The sequence below is a fragment of the Spizellomyces punctatus genome, assembly GCF_000182565.1.
Source record: "Spizellomyces punctatus DAOM BR117 chromosome Unknown supercont1.2, whole genome shotgun sequence".
Lineage (NCBI taxonomy): Eukaryota > Fungi > Chytridiomycota > Chytridiomycetes > Spizellomycetales > Spizellomycetaceae > Spizellomyces > Spizellomyces punctatus.
This window is the reverse complement of record NW_015971538.1, coordinates 1,179,542-1,202,243: the sequence shown is the minus strand read 5'-3', so window position 1 is coordinate 1,202,243 and position 22,702 is coordinate 1,179,542. Positions and strand designations below refer to the sequence as shown.

At 48.3% G+C, this 22,702-nt stretch overlaps 9 protein-coding genes across 9 annotated transcripts; 3 read left to right on the top strand and 6 right to left on the bottom strand.

The window, feature by feature from the left end:
- Positions 1-40: 40 nt before the first annotated feature.
- Positions 41-3,029, top strand: SPPG_01341 (karyopherin alpha). The gene is made up of 10 exons (XM_016749660.1): positions 41-196; positions 378-640; positions 712-811; positions 871-959; positions 1,021-1,152; positions 1,224-1,415; positions 1,474-1,637; positions 1,694-1,898; positions 1,965-2,098; positions 2,164-3,029. Exons 2-10 carry the CDS (start codon positions 425-427, stop codon positions 2,534-2,536), a joined length of 1,605 nt encoding a protein of 534 aa, XP_016611926.1. The 5' UTR covers positions 41-196; positions 378-424; the 3' UTR covers positions 2,537-3,029.
- Positions 3,030-3,958: 929 nt separating this feature from the next.
- On the bottom strand, positions 3,959-5,380 carry SPPG_01340 (uncharacterized protein; the record flags this gene model as incomplete). The annotated part of the gene is made up of 4 exons (XM_016749659.1): positions 3,959-4,578; positions 4,645-4,890; positions 4,952-5,066; positions 5,156-5,380. The coding sequence occupies 4 exons, from the start codon at positions 5,378-5,380 to the stop codon at positions 3,959-3,961; spliced, it is 1,206 nt and encodes a 401-aa protein (XP_016611925.1).
- Positions 5,381-6,040: 660 nt separating this feature from the next.
- On the bottom strand, positions 6,041-7,199 carry SPPG_01339 (uncharacterized protein). The gene has a single exon (XM_016749658.1). It carries the CDS (start codon positions 7,176-7,178, stop codon positions 6,108-6,110), a length of 1,071 nt encoding a protein of 356 aa, XP_016611924.1. The 5' UTR covers positions 7,179-7,199; the 3' UTR covers positions 6,041-6,107.
- A 2,269-nt stretch (positions 7,200-9,468) lies between these two features.
- Positions 9,469-10,693, bottom strand: SPPG_01338 (uncharacterized protein). Its single transcript, XM_016749657.1, has 2 exons — positions 10,532-10,693; positions 9,469-10,475 (listed from the first exon to the last, which is right to left on the bottom strand). The coding sequence occupies exons 1-2, from the start codon at positions 10,536-10,538 to the stop codon at positions 9,865-9,867; spliced, it is 618 nt and encodes a 205-aa protein (XP_016611923.1). The 5' UTR covers positions 10,539-10,693; the 3' UTR covers positions 9,469-9,864.
- A 128-nt stretch (positions 10,694-10,821) lies between these two features.
- Positions 10,822-12,153, top strand: SPPG_01337 (uncharacterized protein). Its single transcript, XM_016749656.1, has 2 exons — positions 10,822-10,899; positions 10,979-12,153. The coding sequence occupies exon 2, from the start codon at positions 11,392-11,394 to the stop codon at positions 12,004-12,006; it is 615 nt and encodes a 204-aa protein (XP_016611922.1). The 5' UTR covers positions 10,822-10,899; positions 10,979-11,391; the 3' UTR covers positions 12,007-12,153.
- Positions 12,154-13,164: 1,011 nt separating this feature from the next.
- Positions 13,165-14,420, bottom strand: SPPG_01336 (uncharacterized protein). The gene is made up of 3 exons (XM_016749655.1): positions 14,101-14,420; positions 13,726-14,038; positions 13,165-13,657 (listed from the first exon to the last, which is right to left on the bottom strand). The coding sequence occupies exons 1-3, from the start codon at positions 14,275-14,277 to the stop codon at positions 13,281-13,283; spliced, it is 867 nt and encodes a 288-aa protein (XP_016611921.1). The 5' UTR covers positions 14,278-14,420; the 3' UTR covers positions 13,165-13,280.
- Positions 14,421-15,913: 1,493 nt separating this feature from the next.
- SPPG_01335 (uncharacterized protein) lies at positions 15,914-17,007 on the bottom strand. Its single transcript, XM_016749654.1, has 2 exons — positions 16,842-17,007; positions 15,914-16,771 (listed from the first exon to the last, which is right to left on the bottom strand). The coding sequence occupies exons 1-2, from the start codon at positions 16,954-16,956 to the stop codon at positions 16,002-16,004; spliced, it is 885 nt and encodes a 294-aa protein (XP_016611920.1). The 5' UTR covers positions 16,957-17,007; the 3' UTR covers positions 15,914-16,001.
- Positions 17,008-17,124: 117 nt separating this feature from the next.
- Positions 17,125-18,448, bottom strand: SPPG_01334 (uncharacterized protein; the record flags this gene model as incomplete). The annotated part of the gene is made up of 2 exons (XM_016749653.1): positions 17,125-18,095; positions 18,229-18,448. 2 exons carry the CDS (start codon positions 18,446-18,448, stop codon positions 17,125-17,127), a joined length of 1,191 nt encoding a protein of 396 aa, XP_016611919.1.
- Positions 18,449-18,732: 284 nt separating this feature from the next.
- Positions 18,733-21,167, top strand: SPPG_01333 (uncharacterized protein; the record flags this gene model as incomplete). The annotated part of the gene is made up of 5 exons (XM_016749652.1): positions 18,733-19,281; positions 19,343-19,481; positions 19,556-20,349; positions 20,407-20,432; positions 20,523-21,167. The coding sequence occupies 5 exons, from the start codon at positions 18,733-18,735 to the stop codon at positions 21,115-21,117; spliced, it is 2,103 nt and encodes a 700-aa protein (XP_016611918.1). The 3' UTR covers positions 21,118-21,167.
- Between the last annotated feature and the right edge of the window lie 1,535 nt (positions 21,168-22,702).

Genomic DNA, 22,702 nt, shown 5'->3' with positions numbered 1-22,702 from the left:
CTCGTGTCTCGAATTGGCAAAATCGAAAAAGACGCTTGCCATCGCTTCCGGACAACCCCACCGCCGCTGTCGTTCCCACACAACGGACTTTTTCTTCCTTCTCGTTGAACATCTTTGTTGACGACGCCTAAAAGACAGTACACGCAATCGTTGGGCTAATTCGCGTTCCATCTCAAGAACCCTACTGTTTAGTCAGGTGAGTGTGCTTTGGAAGTGCGCGCAGTCCCTTGATTCACACATTCATCTCTGGTCTCTTTCTCCTTGGCCATCGCACATCGCACCGGCATCGCCTTACTTTTGTCGACCACTTTGGCTACTCTTGCGAACGACTTGATTTCCTATTTCCATGATACTTTCTGGATACACCTATTCTGCAGTGTAGATTTGTCGCATTTCTCCACGTTTTCCAACAGCAATTATCAGAATGTCCGCAAAGATTCCAGAGCACCGTATGCAGCAGTTCAAGAACCGTGGTGTTCTAAAGTCGGATGAGCTGAGGCGTCGTCGTGAGGATGTGGCTGTCGAACTGAGAAAGCAGAAGAGGGAAGAGTCTCTTGCTAAACGTAGGAACCTTGCCGCGCTCAACGGCGCCCAATCGGAGTCTGAAGATGAAAGTATGTCCGTGGAAACAAACGCCCAAGTAAGCAGTCTATTCTAATAGAATGTCGCTGTATGCCGAAAATTTTGATCATCTTTGATGTTCATCGCTAGCTACAGGAGACTGTGGGCCAAGGAGTTCGTGGTGTCTTTTCGGGCAATGTGGAAGAACAATTGCAGTCCACCGCTCGCTTCAGGAAGTTACTATCTAAGGGTACGTACCCTTACTATGAATGGCTCCGACATCCTTTCACTCAAACTAGTGGCATGTAGAACGCAACCCACCGATTGAAGAAGTCATCGCCTGCGGTGTTATTCCAAAGTTTGTTGAGTTCCTCCGTTCAACAAACCCTATGCTGCAGGTAATATATCTTTATCAGGCCCTCCCTATTTTTGCATTCCAACTGAAGCTCTTCTTCCTAGTTCGAAGCTGCCTGGGCATTGACCAATATTGCATCGGGATCGTCTCACCAGACGCAAGTAGTAATGGATGCAAACGCGGTTCCGATTTTTGTTGAACTGTTGAGCTCTCCCAACCCTGACGTTAGGGAACAGGTACGTACCTATTACTCATGTTAAAAGACCGAAGCCTGTTGTAATTGTAACGGTGTCTATCATTAAACTAGGCCGTATGGGCTCTTGGAAATATTGCTGGGGACAGCCCACGTTGTCGCGACTTTGTTCTCAGAGAAGGTGCCCTCCGCCCTTTGCTCAACATCCTGAACGAAAATACCAACAAGCTGTCAATGTTGCGCAATGCTACCTGGACTTTGTCGAACTTCTGCAGAGGCAAAAATCCTCAACCGGACTGGTCTCAGGTACGCATGAAGGTCTTAGTGGATGAAAGGGACGGAACGTTGACTATGTGCTTTGCAGATTGCTCCTGCCCTTCCCATTTTGGCAAAGCTGATTCATGCCAATGACGAGGAAGTCCTCACGGATGCCTGCTGGGCCATATCCTATCTTTCGGACGGCGCCAATGAAAAGATCCAGGCCGTTATTGAATCCGGTGTGTGCCGGCGTCTTGTGGAATTGTTAGGGTATGGACATTGAATTGCGAGTTGCACAAGGTGGAAACTAATGGGTCCCGATATAGCCATCCGTCCTACGCCGTTCAAACTCCTGCATTGCGCTCTGTTGGCAACATCGTTACTGGAGATGATGTCCAGACCCAAGTCGTTATCAACTGCGGCGCTCTTCATGCACTCCTTGGACTTCTTACGAGCCCAAAGGATGGTATTAGGAAAGAAGCTTGCTGGACAATCTCTAACATTACTGCCGGAAATGCTGCCCAAATTCAGGTACATTGCACCTTGCCGCCGTGACGGTAATTTACCTTGATATACTGAACCTGTGCGACCATACAGTCAATCATCGATGCAAACATCATCCCTCCTCTGATTGCCATTCTGCAGCGGGGTGACTTCAAGACAAAGAAGGAAGCCTGCTGGGCGATTTCGAACGCTACTTCCGGTGGTTTATCGAAACCGGAACAGATCAAGTACGCTCTTTTTTTCTCACGTGGTACAGATTTGAATAGTATTCTGACCGTGTATTGTTTCGCAGGTACCTTGTGCAGCAGGGTTGCATCAAGCCGCTTTGCGATCTTTTGACATGCGGAGACAACAAGATTATTCAAGTAGCATTGGACGGTTTGGAAAATATTCTCAAAGTCGGTGAACTGGAAAGAATGGAGCATGCCGGCACCAACGAGATGGCAGTCTATATTGAGGAAGCTACTGGTGTCGAGAAAATTTACCAGTTGCAACTTCACGACAATGCGGAAATCTACAAGAAAGCGTACAACATAATTGACAAGTATTTCAGCGACGAAGATGACGAGACGGGTATGGCGCCGGAGGTCGACCAAAGCACTGGAACATTTGCCTTCTCGAACCAGATGAATGTGCCACAAGGCGGCTTCAACTTTGGACAGTAAAAATTGTTCAAGTTTCTCGTTGTCGCTGTTGTTGCAAACACACGTGGGTATCGGCGTCCAAGGCTGTATTTTGCGAATGCGGTTTCCGTGAGAATTTAAGCTAGGATGTCCAAACGGTCAACGTTCATAAATTGCACGTTGATGGCGGAATGCCTTTAGTTTGGCTGGCCCCGTTCTGTTAGTGGTTCTTGCATTCCTTTCATCCCTCTTTCCCTTCCCGTATAGTTAGAATTTGACGAGTGTTTCCCTGCAGTTTGTATGTTACCCTCTTCCCCTTTTCCTTTTGTTTATATACCATTTCTCAACGTTTTCCAGGACTGTTTTCCAATTTCAACCCTTTTATTTTTGTTTACGTATCTATCTATTGCAATATATCTGCTGCGGTCGGAGTAGACCATGGGAACCTGACTGCAGTCATTTGAGCGCCAGACGACTGGGAGTATGGTTGAATGTAGAGAATGGCTCACTGTTGTAGACTGATCCTAACCATCCCCATATGACTTACCACCAGCGTTCTTTGATGAGCTTGAATCCTCCACTGTCAAACTGCAGAATAACACTCAGTCCGCCTTGACCCCAGAGAGGCCTGCCCACTATCGGGACTCTGCAAATCCATGTACCTGCACATAGACTAATACATAACTTTATCTCAGGGTTCACAGTGCCAAGCAAAGAAACTTGTTTGGCTTTGTGTTGAGGCAAAATTTGGCCATATCGCCCGACACTCATCTTCAACCAAACTACTGGGCAATACAGATGACCCATAATTTCAAGTGAGGGCGCACGGTCAACATGTAAAGTGGTTCCAACAATGTTGTTCAAACTAACCTGACTTTGCAGTATTTTCAAAACGCTTCAGAGGAACTTGATCGCACGCTGATCGCAACTCGAGAATTTTCAATCTTGAGATTTCATGCGATACTGACAATAACTGCAATGACCGACACGCTACATGACCAGTGTCTGGTTGGCATTTAAACAAAAGATTCCTTCGGTAAGTTTAGGTGGCTTATCCATCCAAACTGAGGGACATTAGGATAAGTGAGAGGAACACGACTTGTTGCGTATCGACGCTTGAAGTTTATCTGTATAGAAACTCTTGCGTGTTTGAAAGTAGACCATTACGTTTGTGCGGTAGACGTTGTCGATCATTGCAGGCGTTGTTTTCGAGTAACTTGAGATTTCGTATTGTTTGAGATAGGCAACGATAGCCGCTTGCTAGAAATGGGCATATATAGATTCGAAAAGATGGGAGCAGACTTGAAGGGTTTGATCCGTCATTTGAGAAAGCTTGATGCGACGTCAAATGCGGGGTAACTGAAGACAGCTTGTGGGGGCAAGAAGAGAAATAAACAAATGGAATAAAAATAAACACGAAACTAACATTCTACTTTGTACACCACAACGCTCCAGTCCCAACATCTACGCTTCATCCCTCGAACGCCCAGCCACCTTTCTGATCCACCCCCTCCACTCCATCAGGACCTCTGTCCTCGCTACAGTCCAGTGCTTGTTCAAAGTCAGGAAAAGCACCGGGTTCATAACCGCGTATAAATGCGCTGATGTGATCGCGACATAATCCCACCAAGCAGGCGGCGGCATCTGCGTAAATAGATGGATGCCTATCGATATCCACATGGGGGACATGGACAAGAAATATGTTATGATAATGATGAAAGATTGCATGGCGAGGCGGAAGGATAAATCTCGGGTTTCGGTGGATCGGTCTAGCTGAGCGCCCATGACGGATCGGGTGGGATGCACGATTCCGCTTGTAGACGGTGCCGTTGATGTGAGGGTTGGGGGTGGGAGGGACGATGCACATCGTGGAAAAGAAGCATCATCATCCGTGGCTTCGGCGGACTTGTACGATTTAGTGTGGGATAATGTGTCCCGCATCGCTGCTGCAACTTCTTTGCTGGTAGATTGAAACTTGGCGTAAATTCTTGTATACATCCATACGACGCCGACCATGTTCATTCCAATGAACCCGACACCGCACACTCCTATAAAAATCCCGACCCAATCCCCGCCATTGCTCCCTACGAGAAATCACAAACATTAACAACCATCGCCATCAAAAAACTTGATAAATAAACCAAACCCACATGGTGGATTACAATACAACCCACTAGGAGCCACAGCGGCATGTCTCTGCGCCGCAAACGGAAAAATACCCAGAATAATGGCCGAAAACCATACATTGATGATGGCCATTCGGACATGCTTGAAAGTGAATGAGAACCCATGAACGATGGTAATGTATCGTTCGAGAGTGAACAGGAAGACGGCTTGTTGGCTGGCGGCACCCCAGACAGTGCTTACGAAGCCCATGACCTGGCACATTATGCGGCCTGCAGTGGATAGTGAGATTGACAATGAAGAGCGAAATGATTGATGGTGGATGATATGTACCTGCGAGATGATGTCCAATAAAGATGGTGGGAGCTTGTAGCCAGAAGGTATTGAAGATGGTCTGTAACCAGTCTATAAAGACCATGTTCAAAATCAGCCATTTAGCCGGTGTCCACTATTTTTCATTGAAGAATGATAAACAACGATAATTGAGCAAAGAGATGCATATTTTGTGCGCAAGCGACAGCTACACCAACCACTCACCGGGACCTTCCTCGAGCATTTCCAGAACAAGAACCCCAATCCCATGTTGACCATACTCAACACCAGAAGGACGGCGTCAAACCCCATTTGTAAGGGCGTAAGATGGAACGGAAGGTAATACCATCCTTGGATCATTCCTAGCGGGATAGTCCCGCTAGGAAGGTAGTAGTAGCCGTCTGGGCCAGGTGGAGGGAGCGTTGGTGGTGGACTTGTTTCTCGGCGCATGGGTGATACTGCTTTTTGGAAGGGCGACTTGCAACTTTGTATGTCTTTCCGGGGGGCGTTTTATGCGTATTCGTCCGACAATGTGGTTATGTAAATGAGGATGTTTTGATTTTAGCTTCAGTTAAAGTCTGATATGCTTTGGGGGACTGTCATAGTTGAATGGTACACGTTAAGGGATGCTTTAAATTAAGGACCTCCGGTGATGGGCTATTTTCAGAAACTTTAAACTTTGTCCACATTGGAAGACATGATCACAAAGTGGCGTTTTTGGTCGACGGATTGCATAGCTCCAAGGCGTATGTGCCTGGCATCTTGAGAGGTGCTGCTGAAGCGCAATCAAGTCTTGTAACAAGTCTCTGGGTAAGTACTCCGCTTGTGGGGCATTTTCAACTTGCAACCTGCAGGTGTTTGAAATTGTGCTTTGCGTGTTGCCTTCATTAAAGGTTCGCAATGTACTATTGCAAGTAAGTGGGTCCTGCTCTACAATGGTGGCTTGATGGCCGTGAGGCACCAATAATGAACTGGGTAACCATTTTGTTACAAACCAACTTTGTACGAGGCGATCGATCATGCAGAACATATTGCTGTGACCGACCCCGTACTTTTTGTTCAGCAGAGATACAGTGTCAGTGTTGGGGCCAAGACCCCATAAGCTGACATATCCCCTTTCTTCGGCAGCCAACTGTTCTTCCAGAAATTAAAAATTAGAAAAGCAATTATTTTGCGTTTAATATTGAGGACAACGTCGCATTCGACATACGAAAAACCCTTCATATTCTACGCTGGGAAATACTCGTAAGGCACGTTGGAACACCTTACGAAATGATGTCCCCCTGTATGATGTTAAGCCTGGTCTAAAATTGGCATCACGACCAGACCACGCCGAAAGAAACGGTAGCGCAAGATCGGTGACCTCCATATCTTGGTGTGCATCCAAAAACCATTCCATAACAGCCTCATTCTCCTCGGGTGACAAGGTGCAAGTAGAATAAATCAATACGCCGCCAGGTTTCAGTAGCGAGTATGCATTGCTGAGAAGCTGCTGCTGCAGTCGGGCATGCTTCTTCACCCATTCAAAGGACCAATGTCGATAACTAGATGGCTCCGAGAGTTGAATTATTCCTTCTCCGCTGCAGGGGGCGTCCACCATGATGGCGTCAAAAGGATCGCAAGAAGAACTATTAGCAGTGTCCGCAGCACTTGCAAGAGTTAGTTTACGACCATCGCCAACCCGCACATGAACACATTCTCGCAACTCTGGCGGGAGCAATGTGTCTATATTCTTTTGTAAGCGCTTCGCTCTGGCAGGATCCAACTCGTTGGCGACTATTCGCCCATTTGCACCAACAGATTCAGCTATCATGGCCGTTTTACCCCCGGGAGCCGCACACATATCCAGCACTCGCCAACCAGGTTGAGCGCCAAGGCAAAGCGGAGTGAGCATAGAACTCAAGGACTGGAAATGTATCTGGCCCTCTTTGTGCGGATTCACATGCGCGAGATGGCGGACTTGAACTGCCGGATTCGAGACAATATATGCATTCCGGTACCAAGCACACCTATTCAGGCGAGGTTGAGGTCGTTTTTTAACCGCATGCAGAGCCGACTCTATCGGCTGCAGAATACTGTCAATGTTTAGCAGACACGTCGGCACTTTCAGCGTGTTGATGCGGAACGTTGTAAGGCGCGGCTGGATGTATGCGTGCAAGAGTGAGTCGAGCTCCGATGGAGTCATCCATGTTGACAGATGAGAAAGTAGCGGTGCAAGCGCTCGGCGGGCCTTGGCCAACGCCGACATGAAGATTCTTTGACAAGGCCCATTTTTTGGCTACAAGAAATGATCGTTGCTGGGATCTGATTAGTCATGTTGCTTGCGAGCAACCAGAGAACTACTGATTTTGCCAAACGTTACTTAAAACAATTGGCCTTGCAACTAGAATGATTGTTACTTCGGAATACTTTATAACGCACCAGCCTTAACCCGCAGTGATTCAAGTTCGACCCAAGCAACTCGCGACAAACTAAATGTCCATACGAAGTCAGACCATGCTGGCTGGTTGCATGTGCATGAAACGTTCCTAGCAATTGCCTTTGGCAAATAATTTCACAGATGTTGCAACTCATGTATGTATTGTGCATCCCAAATATTTACACGACAGTACCCAGACACTTTACTCCTTCACTCATGCGAACATCAAGCTTTCGGCATGCACGCAAGATGCCTGGTTCATTCAGACTGGCTACCTTCCTGAGGGACGATGAAGAAGTGTTGGTGCGTTGTGATCCTTCGTGAAAGGGGGGACGGCTTTCCCAGTATCATGAACCAGCTGGCGGGACGGTTAGTGACATAATGGCATTGGGGAAGTCAACCTGCTGGAAGCGGACATGGTTGCAGCGTTATCGGCACCATCTGAGCCGTTCTTGAAGGTGTGTAGCGACGATCGGGTGTTGTCCTGCGGGGCACCATCCCTGGCTGTTTCGGGCAGCCTTCCTCGCTGTGTCATATCTGTCGATAAGCGGTTAAGAGCAGGTGCGAAGCCCGAGCTGGGGGGTTTCGCCGACCATGTGCTTGCTTCTCTACCGAATAATCCGGTTTCCTTCTTTATTACAGATATGTCTCCTTTTTTCTCCCAGCTCCATGCACGTGGTTGCGATGCTTCGTACTGTATGTTGTTCTTGCCTTACAATTCTGAACATGGATACTAAATCGATCATAGTTGTTCTAGCACTGCTGTGGGTCAACAATTGGATGCTGGTTGCTGAAAATCGGAGGGAATGGGAATTCGCTGTCTAGGCTTGCTTCTCAATATATTCATATTCTACGATTATTGTTGCTAATTGGTGAGTTCCTTGCAATACGAGCACGCCCGTCACCGACATCATCAGCTCATCTCATTACACAAACCTCCCTCTACCTTGCCTCCACGGCAGTGCCTCCCTTGCTCTTGCTCGTAAGTCTTTCCAAGGATGTCGCAGCTTTGCCATGCTCTGGTGAGTGAATGCATTTGCCTTTGCTCAAGAGTGTGTCAGGCGGACGTCAGTGGAAAGTGGAAGCCCCGATTGGCGGCCTCGCACGGACTATGGCTGCCTTCCTGAGTAGTGGTTAAGGGTACTCTGCTGGTGCGTTGTGATCTCGTGGAAGCGGGTCCCCGTGGATGGTCCGCCTGCCCAGCCGCACTTCGGTGTCGCCAGGGAGGCCGATCCGAAATGGGGTTCTCGTGGAAACGGTCAAGGTTGCAGCGTATTTGGTGGGGCCTGAGCTTCGTTTTCCTTCTTTATTACAGGTTACCTCCCCTTGACGTCAGCAACTGTTTGGCCATTTGGTAGTAAGTCTGATTGCTGTCTCGTATTCATGTCGAGCTAGGCACTGAGCGCCCCTTCCCTTACAGCATGCATTTGGTCGTGGACGTCGGGATGAGGGATTGGATTAGTGCTTTGTGGATGCTCCTGTGAGTCAATGCATTTGCTTTTCTCCAAGGGCATGCAAGGCGGGCCGTGCTGGGCGGCGGAAGGGCGGACACGGGGACCCAATTCTTCCGACCATGGCTACCTTCCTGAGTGGCGGTGAAGAGGTACTGGTGCGTTTGTGGCCTCGTGGAAGCGGAGACGTCTGGTCTCGGGAGAAAGCGAACTGTTCTGAAGGTTGGTTGCCGCGGACCATACTCTGTATGGACCAAGGGACCAACTGGAGGTCGGTTTGCCGGACCCCGGGGTGCCAGCGTTTCTTGTGGAAGCGAGTGATCAACGTATCAGTATAGCCTGAGCTGCTCTGGAAGGTGTGTAGCGACGATCGAGTGTTGTCCTGCGGGGCACCATCCCTGGCTGTTTCGGGCAGCCGTCCTCGCTGTGTAATGGTACTGAAGGTGGGCGTACCATCCGAACGGAACCCGACACCTGCGGTCTGCCGACCATGTCCTTGCTTCTCTAAAGAATAATGCGTTTCCTTCTCTGTTCAAGGTTCCCCGCGCGTCTTACAAGTGTTTGGCCATGTGATGGTAAGTATGGTTGATGTCTTGTTTGCATTTGCGCTTAGCGAATCTACTTTACAGTATTTATTGGTCGCGGACGTCGGAATTGGGGGATCACATTGAAGCTGTGTATATACATGTTTTCAAAAATATATTGTTGATTTTTTCAAGAGTTGTTGTTCTACGGTAATTTATTTATTTGAAAAATTCCAAGTTTGCATGCTTCGAGCGTTTTAGAGGTTTGCCTGGGCTTTCAGCAAGCATAATCCTCCACTTCGTTCGCTTTCACTTTCACTGAAAATTCTGCGTCAGCACGCAGTGCGTATTGCTCGTTTTCCTCAAAGATAGGGATATTCATCATTTTCCCGGCCTTGTGATGATGGACCTGCTTTTCATTCTCAGCCGTACATTTCTCGTTGATATTGACGATCTTGACCAACGTCGTTGAGACCGAACTATCATAAAAGTTCAAACTACGAGACTATGAGATACGTATAAGCGAAACTAGATTCAGAGCTACAGAACCAGCACACTAAAACAACTGATCATCACAACAATCAACGCCATTGATCCAACCGCTACCTCCCTCCCAACGCCGCTGGTCGAGTATGCCGGGACATCGGGTTTCGCAATGACTCCCGCAGTGTCGTTTTTCGGCAAAAGCGTAAGAGCCTCGTTGCGTTCCCAAGCCCCAAACTTGGCTTCAAACTTCCAGGTGAAGCTAACGGGTGTTCCAATTTGTTCAGGAAACCAACCGTCACCGCTAGTTTTAAACGCATATATTGGAAATGCATCAGTGGGCGAGACACGATGGGTTTGGTTGTAGGCTTCGATTGGTTGGCGTCCGTTCACGGAACGTTTTATGGTAAAGTTTCCTTTATGGGGCACGGTGGGATCCCAGGTGGTGATGGAGACGCTAAATTTGCCATCCCAGTTCAGTGGTTCGGAGAATGACGTCGAGGACAGGCCGGTGAGGTGCAGGAGAAGATAGCTGGATTGGACAATGGTGCTGTTCGCCGGAGAGAGGCTGATGCAGCGGTTTTCCGTAGATTGGGCACAGGCGTCTAGGGAAAAGGCGCAAACTCCGGTCTCCAGAAGGGTCGCGATTATGAGGATAAATAATGGTACTGTTCAAGGATTCGTCGGAAAGGATTCCCTAATCGACAACCAACTACTCTCTTACCCAACATGACTTTCAAGGTACCCAGAGAAGGTCTAAGGACAGGAGTGAATGGCCCGTTCGCGGAATTTCAGACGGAAAGCCTTTGGGCCTTTGGGCCTTTATTGGCTCACAAGCTCAAAGTTTTATGATGATGCACGTTTTTGACAGAGTCCGCATTAAGCTCTGTAGGTTGTTAATTTACCGCTTTGCCCCGATTCGGACTAGTGATGACGGCTTAGCCGCGCGCCGTGGGCTTGGAGCCAATGCATGCGGTTCCGGCTCCGGCTTGGCTCCACATGTTGGCGTTGCGAGCGGAACCGAGCGAACCGTTGCTATCACTAATTCGGACGACGACACTCTTACTGAAGTGCCAAGGAAGCAGGCAGGATGTAAGTTTCGCTCAACTTGTCGACAACCGCACCCTCCAACACTGGCTGTTAGTGCTCGTCATAATCTCATTTTGGACAGATATGTGCGTTCACCCGGCGTCTCTTCGCCTATGGATGGCAAAGGTGCAACGACAAGGCTATCGAAACGTGAGAAAGACCTTTGCACGTTGGTTGCCCTCCACAAATCAATAGATGCAAGCTTAAACAGGCCCATCGCTGCCTCGAGGCGTATTAAAAGGGAATGTCACTTCCGGATTTCCTCAGACATCGGAGCAACTCATTAAAACGCGCATCATCAAGAATGAAACTGCTCGCAACCCTGACTGTCCTGTGCTACGGCACACTTGCCATTGCCGTTCCAGCGCCCACGCCTCCGAAAACTATTGAGGTGCCGCCGTGCGTACCCGCAGCTTCACCAAGAAATACCTCATTCAGGACGACGCTCTACGCCTCATAGACTCCGGTATCAACCAAAATGCAACGCTTCCGCACATGGTCACCGGTCATGACGCCCACGACAACACCACGATCTATCTCGATACCGGCTATACCCACCTTTTCAACACCAAAGACCGCTCCAACAACTTGCTTGCTGGCGCAGGAGCAAACACGACGAACAACAAAGACCTCAATCGGCGCCTTTGGTGCAATGAAGAATACGTTCGACTCCAAGTAAACCAGGAATGGGCTTGGCGTACGGGGTACATTCAGATCGGTTCCGAAATGCGCTGCCATCGGCGCGAAACCTGCATTTGCAGCATCAGCTACTCTCTCACCCGTACCACCCAATACCAGACCAACGTTGGCTTCGACTTTAAACTCCTCAAAGACATCACGGGCAAAGTTGGTGTGACGGTTGGTTGGAGTGTTGCATCTAGTGTCAGTAGTATCTACGCTAGGCAGATCAAAGATGAGGCCTGTGCGTACATGACCTTTGCTGGGGATATGTACAATGTCAATGAGTGGAAGGTTTGGGGCGAGAGATGCTACGGAGATGATTTGGGTCCGACGTTTGAAGAGCATTGGGATTGGTTCCAGACGGAATCACCTCAGGAATTTGCGGATAGAGATGAATGGAAAGGGTCGTACGAATCCGCTTCATGCTAGATAGTTAGATGAACGTTAGTGGTCAATTTACGGTGCCTTTTACACTTCTATAATAGTCTTTCTCAGTTTGATGTTATGCTCCACATAGTTCATAGAACCATTAAAATCATATACTACTACTAGTTAGCTCCAAATTGTAATACTGTGCTTTTAGATAATAGCAATATGTTAGAAAATATTTGCTAACGCTGGCCCGTTACTCGCAACAACAGCGATTACCACCTCTGCTCAGACTCGGACGTGGCTCGCTCTAAAATCTAACGCAGACGAGATATTCTTCACACTAATCGTTCTGCGAGCGACTGTCGTCATTTCACTGACGAATAATGATACAAAGTTAACGATTAGTAGTACGGCATTCACGATCTTCAGAAAAACTACTAAATAAGTTATCTTTGGATACGATTCAAAATTGTTTTATTGATTGCTGAGCAGCTCCGTAATGAAAACGTTCTGTTGCTCAATCATTTCGCCGTCTTGAAATTCAATTGTTGGCACTTGACAATCACTTCAAAGCGAGCTCGCACCAACTTCACTCCAGAGCATTCTCGTTCGCTCGAACAATTGGCCTTGCGACTAGAATCATTGTTACTTGGAATACTTTATAAAGCACCAGCCTTAAATTCCCCCCGCAGTGATTTTTCCAGGACGGTGTGGCCTTAACAACTGGGATGTCCACGGATCATCACCACCTAATCCTAAATGTGCATGGATGTGGATCCCAAGCGCAGATATTGTCAGTCAAGTCACTAATAGGCTGTTTTGATGAATTGGCCCATGTTGCCCATCAAAACTTCCTGTCGCCCAATTTGGCTTTGACGCACAGGGCCCTATGGCAAACACTCGCAATGTCACGCTTTTGACCTGGCTACCTCTTTTCAGTGATACCATGTAAGGTTGTGGTTGCTCCCGTCGTCGTCAGGAAATCTTGTAACTGGTTCCGGTGGCTGGGTCCTGAAGGGAGGCAGACACCAGTATACAGTCGACCCGACCACTAATCCCACATGGGTACGCTAAAGAATGTAATGCCAAACACCAAATTGTCGTGTCGTGAGCTATCCCCAGCAAGGTTTCTGTGATACAGGAACGGGTGTGGGTACGAATGGCGTGAACCATTGGAGCGGAAACCGCACAGGGCACCATTAATACATATATATCCTCGGCTTCCGTCGATGACAGAGAGGGAGGAAGCAGTATTATATTAGATTTTATCATCGTCAGATTAAGTAACTTAATCGAAATACATTAAAGAGCATTCTAGCACAATGTGTCTACTATTTTAACCAATCCTTTACGAGCTTGCCGACTTCCTTGGCAATATCTTTGTGTACACTTGTTGTAAAGTGGAACGCATCCCAGTACACATGCTTGTCTGGTTCGGCACATGCCTGCTGGGTGGTTGCATTCAAACATGCGACCTGAGCGTTATCGTAGCCCTTCAAATCACTGTCAATGAAGCGGTGGGTATCAAAGATTTGAACCGCAGCATCCGGATGTTGAGCACGGAATGCGGCCGCGCGGGTAGTCAACGCCGTGTTGAAGTCAGTGGTCCACTTGGCAAAGAGGGGTTGCAGGGGAATATTTTCTTTGGTGCCAAAGTAAGGCAGTTTGTCCAAGGCAGGGAGTTGGAAGAGAAGGAAGGCTTTTGCACCTGTATTTGGGTCACTTGAAAATGAATGGAGGTTTTGTAGGAAATCCAAGTTCGTCACTATATCACACCTGACAAAGATAGCTTCTCCACGCTGGACAACAAATTGGCAGCAACTTGATCTCCTGTTACGCCTGCCGAAAGCCCAAAGAACACATCGTTCCCACCGGCCCAGAACGCGTGGACGTTGTTGGGAGAAAAGTGGGGCAGGTATGTAGCGACTTGGTCGATCACACTGGGTACCGCAATATCGGAGGCACTACCGGTGTATCCTTGGACAAGGGTATTGTTGGTAGTCGCGCCTCCAAAGGCGTAATCTTGCAAGTCCACCTTTTGCGATTCGGCGAGATACTCGAGCCAGAGCGGTCCATTCGAAAATCGTCCCTGCAAATTGCCAACAGATCAGCTCCTCATGTCTGTAACGACGAGATCCTGAATTGTCTGACCTGGTAGTAAGCGGCTGTAGGCCAAGCCTTGTTTGTCAACGCAAATGTGTTGCCATTGTCTGACCAGCTGTCTCCAAAGACAACAAAGTCTGCACCTTTGTTGCTTCGCTCACATGGGAGAGCTGTGGCGAGAGTAACAGTTAAGCAGCTGAAAAGAACGCGTGCGATGCCGTGCATTTTGAAACTAGATGGCCACAGACAAGGATGACGGTTTGGGATAACAGACAGGTTTATTAAACCAGCGTTCGATTCTGTACTCTTGTTCGGCCGTCCGCGGCGGAAGTTTGGCCATCAGCGCACGCGCGATTCGAACAAACTCAGCTTCCCCATGAAGAATTTTGCATCGCAGTAACAAGAAAGCGTTTAATAACGATGTCCACCACATGCCGTGCTTAGAAACAGGATCTACCGTCCACGGCGGGCTCCATCGGAGGTGGTTCAGATGAGTGTCGTTATTCCTTGGACAGGCTTGGACAGGCTAACTTGTGATGCTGTTCCAGAGATGGCGCAAAGCGTAATTCATAGCCCGCGACCATTTCGGGGAACGAGACCAGATGATGGTATTCGCTCTAAAAGTTGCTAGATATCGTCGACCTGTCATGTTCTCCATCTCAGAGCAGCCACAAGACTCCCGAATCCCACAGTAAAGATTCTCCTAGGTTAGTTGGGGTCAAGTAACCTTAGGGTTAGACTTTGCAGCCAAGATGAGCACTAGTTGATCTCCTCGTCGGGCTTTGAATCTTTTGATTCCACAATCCGATCAGTCTCTCTCTCGGCACATGCTCCTTCTGGAGTTGCGCGGGGGATATTCAGTGTACAGAGTATCTCTCGATACAAGATACTTGCAGTAAATGAATGGAAATTCCAGTGGCTAGCTCAGAAAGGTCCAAAACCTGGTACAGACCAGCGTCATGACAAATGTTCAACTTAAGAAACAGCCACCTTCAACACGAGGTGTTCTAAGCTGTGCCTAAGGTCTACTAGACCATCTCCCCCGACACAGTTAGCTTCGATCATTCGTCGAAATCGCCTGAAGAATTGCACCATATTTTATAGAAGTATCGCCTCCTGCAGTGTCGATATGGAGACATTTTTGATGGCAAATCTACCAGGCTAATCAAGTCGAGTGATTGATGACTTGTGAGCCATGGGAAGTTTGGGGTCGACTCTTCTTATTGCCTTGACATACGACAAAAACAACAACGACCCTATGGCGCACGAGAGGAAAATATCACTAGAAATCATGAACAGAGAGAGATGGTGATCGTACTGTATCAATCGCAGGTTGGAGATGTCTATGCACAGGAGAACTAGCATCATCCCCCAAAACCAGTGATGCAGTATCCACCCTTCATTTGCTATTAGGATTGTGTTTTGCAGACTCTGGCATCCAGTGTGCGATCCGATGACAGCACTGCTGTAGGTGCTTGCAGATTGGATGATGGGAGGCCACATTTCAGTCAGTTCTCAATGTGATAGAGGGCTGTACAGACTGTTCATGATGGGTACATTAAACCTGTTCAAAAATCCTGTGCTGCCGCCTGATGTTTAGATATGCATATTGTTATATGCTCCCAAGGAATTGTCCCAGCCGGTGGATGCAAATCCGGTCTTAATGTTATCAGATGGGCCGTTCAGTTACCATTGTTCGAGAGCGCATGCTCTCTACATTGAGTTTTGCAACACAGTCAGGTACGGTCACTATTACCAGTTGGTCCAAATGCGTTATCGCCAGAACGGGTTGAATAGCCACTATTCCGACGGGGTCTTTAGTGCAAAGCTGTGCAAAAACAATCAAGTTCTGTCGCGTAATGCATGGGATAGAGGTTTTAAATTTCTTTCTGAGCGTGGGAGGTCAAGAACAAGATTCTTCCAATGAGATTTTGTACAAACAAATCAAGTCACAAATCCTCCAACGGATCATCCCCTTCATCATCATCTGGTTTGTCCGGATGCGCATCCCCATAGTCCAACCCTGCTGCATCCTGAAACTCCGGATCATGTTCCTTTCGCCTCAAACCTACTTCCCAGTCATTTTCTGCCTCTTCCTGATATGCAGGCTCTTCTTCCTCAGGGTCCCTTTCCTCGTCGTCATCATCATCATCATCGCTATCATCTATTGAACCCCTTAGTGGCCTTTCAAATTCAAGTTCCGGAACAAACTCGCTTTCAGCATTGCCACGCGCCACTATTCCCTCATCGTCTTCCCTGACCTGCATATCTCCATAGTCCACTTCATCTCCCAGGTCTTCATCCGGCTGCAGTCCTGAATGTACCTCTCGTAGAGGATCCTCTGCCACCAATTCCTCCTCAGCCTCATCATACTCTTCTGCTGCAGTAGCTACTACGTCCTCTCTTTGTGTTCCGGCGCTGTCCGCGCTTGGGTAGCGTAACGGATCAATGGACAGGCGGCGAGCACTGAGTGGACCAAGTTTTAACCCTCCAGGCTGCGGCACAGCAACAGATAAGCGTCTCGGGCTGCAGCTGTTCTCCATACTTGGCTTGCCTAATGGAGTAGCCTCAGCGGTGGCATCAACGTCCATCGGGGTCGGCGAATCAAGCGCTGCATCGAGGGGAAGCATTGTGTTTGTCGTATCGAGCGACTCTCTGGTCTCCAGACGACGATAGCCATAAGGAGGCAAATCATAGCTTGCGGACTCAGCAAAAGCATCTGACGACCATAAAGCTGGTATGTCAGGCAAGGCGTCCACTCTCTCGAAGGTTGCCATGCAAACACTCACCTGAACTGTTATCATATTCGGAAGGGAAGTCTGCTGCGGTAAAATGAGAGGGCGACATGAGAGGACCATGTGCATGCGCAGGACTGGGAGGCTCCATTGTGTGTTCAAGAGGCATCGTATCGGTTAGTTTGGTAGAAAAAAAGCAAGCAAGAGACGTACAGCTGCAAAGCGCAATACATGTTTAAGAAATGGACACTTGACCTTTAGGCGAGATGACGTAACGCGTCTAATTGCTTAAACCATACAGCTCGACAGGTGAATCTATACTTTAATAGGCGACATGCTACATAGTAATTTCATCAACGTCGCAGGTTGTTGGTAGAGCCTCAATCTGTACCTTCATGTGTAACTTGATGGGATGCTGGGCTTCCACAGTTGCCCGTCCCATGTCTGTGAACTCTCCCCGGCCAGTAATTAAAGGATCTTCCAAAGTTACATCCTGATTTTCCATAAAGTCGCTGAATAGGTTTTGTGGCCCAAATTCCTCTCGCACTTCCTCTGTCACAATGAAAGGATTATCATCCGCAACGCCGTCGGACCAACTTCTACGCGGCTGTGGGAGCAGACTTCGAAAGACCTGATCAAGGAACGGGCTGTCATCTTCCCCTGCCATCAACGTCAAATTCTGCCAAACGCGCGATACTGGTCTTGACCTACGCCGCGGAGGGGAGCTCGTATAAACCCATGGTGATGGCGGCGTGCGGTAGTCGGTTATTTTGGAAGGTTGCTTGTCCGATGTCTTTTGCAATGCGATTTGAAAAAGAGGTGGTTTAACTATAGGCAAAGGTGGAGGTAAACTTTCCAAATGCGAGCTCAAATTCCTACTGTGCACCGTGCGAGAGGAACTGGGAGATGACAAGGACATGTCACTCGGGGTGTATTCTGTTTGCTGATGGGGATACGAGCTCCCCTTACTACCAATACTTGAATATGTCGGGGTTTTATTAGCGACGTCTCTATTGACGGTTGTTCTCTTCCGCTGCGATGATTTCTTAGTTTCTTCGGTCATGCCAGTTTTGCCAATGCCTTCCCCTTGCCATCTCTCGTGCTCCGTGTCAATATCGCGATAGACCTGAAAGGCGGGCTTTGTGATATTAATACCGGAGAGAATATTGGAAATGTCGGTTCTTGAAGGACTTTGCTGGGTCTTCAGAATTTGGTTGTTGGTCCTCCGGGACAGGGCGTGGACAGAGGTTGCGGGAGTTCTGGTAGGGTTTTTGGGATCTGATGTATTTCTTTTCACCTCAACTATATCTACGGTCACAAAAATTATCTGAGATTTATTGTTTGATACGTGGAGCTGTCTTCCACACAGCAAACGCATCCCGTTGTGCCGTATGCAATGAAAGGCCGCGTGAATTGAACGATGCGACAGATCGGTGCTAACCTTGTTTAAAGCGGGAAGGAGGGTCATTTTCTTCATGCGAAGATCTTTCCGTCTGGCCTCTTTCCAATGATCTTCCAGTCGGTAACATGTGGAGACGGGATGTGATTCTTGGATGAGCTTTCGACACTCCAGTTGCTCTCCATCGCTGCTTGTACGTAGCTTTGGGAACGTTCCGCTTGCCTCTTGATACATATTCTGCGTTGATGGAGGAGTCCGACATGGTTGTGCTGTTGAATGAAAGTGCGTCGCCGTCCGTGGGAAAGGTAAAAACCGCCCCGTAAGCCGATCGGGAGGCAAATGGCAAACTTCCAATGCTTACATAATCAATTTGCCCTATTTTGGCTACTCACGTAAACCTATTCACGTGTACGTCATCACACTGATGAGGCTTTCGGCGTTGTCCAAACTTTGGACTTAGGAACTTTGGAAGGTCAAAAGCTGCATTGCTTGCATGAGCTTGTAAAGAAAGCGAGTTACTCTGTGTGCTCCACGAAGCCTGCAATCATGGACGAAGCACCTCCGGTTCCAGACGATACATTCAGTAGAGCACTTGAGGCCCTAGACGACCTCATACCGGTAGAAACGGCGGCTCCCATCGATGAGCATCTCCCAGTGGAGATATTACAGCGGATATTTTATTATCTAGACGTACGGTCTCGATGTCGATCTTGCCGTGCATCTCGAAGGTGGCAAAAAATCCTTTATCGAACACCAACATTTTGGGAGCGGTTGGACCTATCAAATAGGTTCTCCTTGGGAGGAGACAAGAGTGTTGGAGAGCAGGGAGGTCGGGTAGATGCAACCCTCAAACGCATATTTCACCGCCCCATTGGAGCCAGACGCTTCTCTAAGCTTACAAAGCTGGATTTGAGTTGCACAGATATTGATCCGGCCAGCTTTGCATCTCCGAGTATACGGCGTACCCTAAGCAAATCTCTGTCCCATTTGGTTCTAAACGGCTGCGCTAATGTTGATTCCGGGTCTCTATTCCACTTGAGAGGACTGAAGTCGTTAAGGGCTCTGGACTTGTCGCATTGTGAGCAGGTGGACGATGTACGTGTTACACACACTCTGACGAAAAATGCCTTGCAATTGATCATTTCTTCCCTTACAGACGGGGCTGGAGGTTATCTCCTTTTTTCTACCATATCTGACGCACCTAAACTTGTCCTATCTCTTTCGGGTTACTGAGCGCGGCGTCGCTCGATTATTTCGAATGTCAGGATTGACCTCCCTCAATCTCATGGGATGCTGTGAGTCCCATGTAACCGTTTCACTAAAACATTGACTCTGGTGCGTGTGTCTCAGTCAGTTGATCTACCTGTAGATCGTATAAAACAATATCCTTGGGCTGTCCTTGACGGCTCCCGTCGAAGTGTGCTGCCAATTCGAGAGATGATGCTTGGAGAAGATTCTCGAATCCAAACAAGAGGGTTCTGGCTCCTCTGGTGCACTTTCAATTTTGATACCAGTCGGCTGGTTTCCGTGTGCCCTTTTTTAGAAGTGCTGCGATTGAATATGGTTTTGTTCGATTTGCCGGCGGACGGGTTAGAGGTACTTCTAAAAGGATGCAAAAATCTCAAGCATCTGAGCCTTGTCATAGACCGCGCGGGAATACCAGCGCTCTGTGGAGTTGCCCAGCATCTTCGTCAGTTGGACACGCTCGAGGCCACCATTCATATCGGCGTTACTGCCGATCTCATCAACTCACTTATACATGCACAAGCCCTAGTCAAGCTGCGAGCGCTCAAGTTTCATAGTAAGCACACCACGGTCTTCAATGACGATACCCTACGTGGCCTCATCGATGCAGCGCCAGTATTGGAGTATCTGGAACTAAATGGAGACGAAATATCACCAACCGGATTATCACCCGTCGCCATGAAACTTGGGAAAGCTCTCCAGAGCCTCCTTGTTCACCATGTCCAAATCGGCAACAAAACATTAAAGTCGTTATCCAAGAATCTGCTGCATTTGAGAGAGCTTACTATCACAGACCTACAGCAACTGCACTATTCAAATAGAATCAGATACCTTGTCTCTGATCCTACGCTTTGCATCAAGTTGAAGAAGGTGGAACTCTCCAGCTTTCGGGGGTTTACCGACAAAGATCTAGCACTGGTATGTTGTTGCTTGCTCAAAAGGCTCTTTCTGGATGCCTGACCGAACTTATCACAGGTGCCACAAAATTGCCCAAATCTTCAGTAAGTCTTCTCATAGCCTGGAGATCCAGTTTGAGAATATTTGAGCACATTTACTCATCGCATGCCCATGTTGCGTCCCTTGCATGATAGATGGATAGATTTTAGCTTTTCCTTTACATACCCCCGAACTACCCAGGCTATCACAGCACACTGCTCCCAGCTACTCTATCTCCGCCTCTGCCGTTCCAGCCCACCACCCGTGCATTTACTGGGAGTAAACCGAACATCACCAGCCGCGTTGGGCGCTACTGTCCCAAATGCCCGCGTCGATAATCTCAAAAGCAAGGCCAACGACCGGCGAAAGTCTATTAACTCAATGTCTGGCTTCTTGGCTTCATCACCGGAATGCCGGTCTCTGATACAACTTGCACAAAAAGGATGCAGGCGTCTCCGTGTAATGGATATTACCGGTAATGTGGGATTGACAGATTACACGTTGCCGGCACTTCGCCATTTGGGATCACTCCATACTCTCTTTATCGATTCTTGTGAGGGTATCTCCCAAGCAGGCGTTGTGAAATTCGCAGAAGAAAAATGGAAGCAGCTAAAGCGAATACATGTGCGCAACTGCAGAAATTGCAAACTGGGAGTGGCAGGGGAGAACTACTTGAGCAGAGGACTAGAAGTCGAAGTAGTGGTGGACGGTGGGCGGGTGCTTGGAAGGAGATGGGGTGAAGAAGTGTAGTTTAGGGCCATAGACATTCATAGGCAGGTAAATGTTGCATTGTATGTCCGTGCAGGGCAAATGTTTCAACCAACCCAACAGAAATGGCTGGATGGACGGAAAGATCCGCTGCCCGCTCTGGTAAAAGTCTATTCTTCGCTCGTTTTGACACTCAAGAAACCAACGTGGGATCAATAGTCTTGTTGGATGAGTAACATACCGAGCGGGACAAATCCTCGCTATGTGTGAAGGTCCTTCTCCGTCTAATTGACATTAACACGATGACATTCCACATTGTGAAACTGTCAAGTAGACAGGAGATGGCTTTCACCAATTGTGTCTCTTTTGGGTGATGTTGTTGAACGACATTTTCTGATTGAGTTCACCAACGACCATAGAAAGAGATCATGTTTTACTTTTTGCCACAGTTTGACTCGAAAGGACACGGGAAGGCCTCCTGGCGAGCTTCGATAGGGCAACACGCGCAGAGGACAACTTACTTGGAAGCTTACGGGTATAATAGGTTCATCAATTCGGTTTCCACACCAGATGCGAAACGATCAACCAGAAGTCTGGGTACGCAACACATTAGGGAGAAAACGAATTGTGTTGAACCTATTAGACGCGGAAGCAAACGTAACATATTGACCTCTGAACAACGACCCGATGTGCCGTTCGCGAATGATGGCCACTTCGAGTGAGTACACCGTTAGGCGTGCAAGAAGGCCACAAAGTGAAATGAACGGACAAGCGTCTTCCCAGTTTAGAGTGACGGACAACCTTCACAGAATTGGAAGGATCCGATAAAGGGCTGGGGGTAACTTACCTTCTGCGGGCTAAAGAGTGAAAGATATACGACCAATTCATGTCGCTCCTCCATACGTGCTTGACGGACGAGAAAGTGGAGGAAGGAGATGCGGAGGTCGCAGTAGAAGCATGGGAAGAAAAACGAGGAACTCGGCGGGTTTTTATACGCCAGGTGAACAAAAATTGATATTTTTGTTGCCATGACATCTCAAATCATATGATATCACGGGACATCGATCATGTCAGCCTTCATTCCTACCATCTTCCCTTTGCCAACACAAAAAGCTACCTGCTTACGAGGTCATGCCTCGCTTTGTCAATGGCTCTTCAAGCACAGCTCCTCCTACGCGACTCGACGTGCCGTCAGAGAAAACACCGCTGCTCATCCCTCCATTACCACCTCAAACTGGACCAAAGGGGCGCTGTTGGGCATGTTGGGAAACCACAGAAAGCCGGCGAAACCCGCTTGTCCGAGTGTGTCTAGGCTGTAAGGACGCAGATCTCCAGTACATCCACCAGGACTGCGTGGACAGGTTCATTACGTCTTTGCCAACACCTATTGCCACTCCGTCACAAGACCCATGGGTCTATCCCGTCCCCGACCCGACTCACCCCATTCCGGCCCAACATCAAGCAATAGCCATAGCAGATGCCGAGGAGATCTCCGTCTCTCCTACCTCTAGTCCACAGCCTGCCGACACGACTCTTTCGGGTATATACCGTTGCAGCCGCTGTTGTGATCCCTATACTGTGCGCGCTGTGCCTGTACATCCTATTCGTGTGCTCATTCAAGACAAGT

Coding starts and splice junctions, on each gene's coding strand:
- SPPG_01341 (XM_016749660.1), top strand. CDS start 425: ATGTCCGCAAAGATTCCAGAGCACCGTATGCAGCAGTTCAAGAACCGT. Junction 1,153..1,223: donor ACCCTGACGTTAGGGAACAG/GTACGTACCTAT, acceptor TCATTAAACTAG/GCCGTATGGGCTCTTGGAAA. Junction 1,899..1,964: donor GAAATGCTGCCCAAATTCAG/GTACATTGCACC, acceptor GCGACCATACAG/TCAATCATCGATGCAAACAT.
- SPPG_01339 (XM_016749658.1), bottom strand. CDS start 7,178: ATGTCGGCGTTGGCCAAGGCCCGCCGAGCGCTTGCACCGCTACTTTCT.
- SPPG_01337 (XM_016749656.1), top strand. CDS start 11,392: ATGGTCACCGGTCATGACGCCCACGACAACACCACGATCTATCTCGAT.
- SPPG_01336 (XM_016749655.1), bottom strand. CDS start 14,277: ATGCACGGCATCGCACGCGTTCTTTTCAGCTGCTTAACTGTTACTCTC. Junction 14,039..14,100: donor CTACAGCCGCTTACTACCAG/GTCAGACAATTC, acceptor GGCAATTTGCAG/GGACGATTTTCGAATGGACC. Junction 13,658..13,725: donor GGAGAAGCTATCTTTGTCAG/GTGTGATATAGT, acceptor ACCCAAATACAG/GTGCAAAAGCCTTCCTTCTC.
- SPPG_01335 (XM_016749654.1), bottom strand. CDS start 16,956: ATGCCTCTTGAACACACAATGGAGCCTCCCAGTCCTGCGCATGCACAT. Junction 16,772..16,841: donor CGAATATGATAACAGTTCAG/GTGAGTGTTTGC, acceptor TATGGTCGTCAG/ATGCTTTTGCTGAGTCCGCA.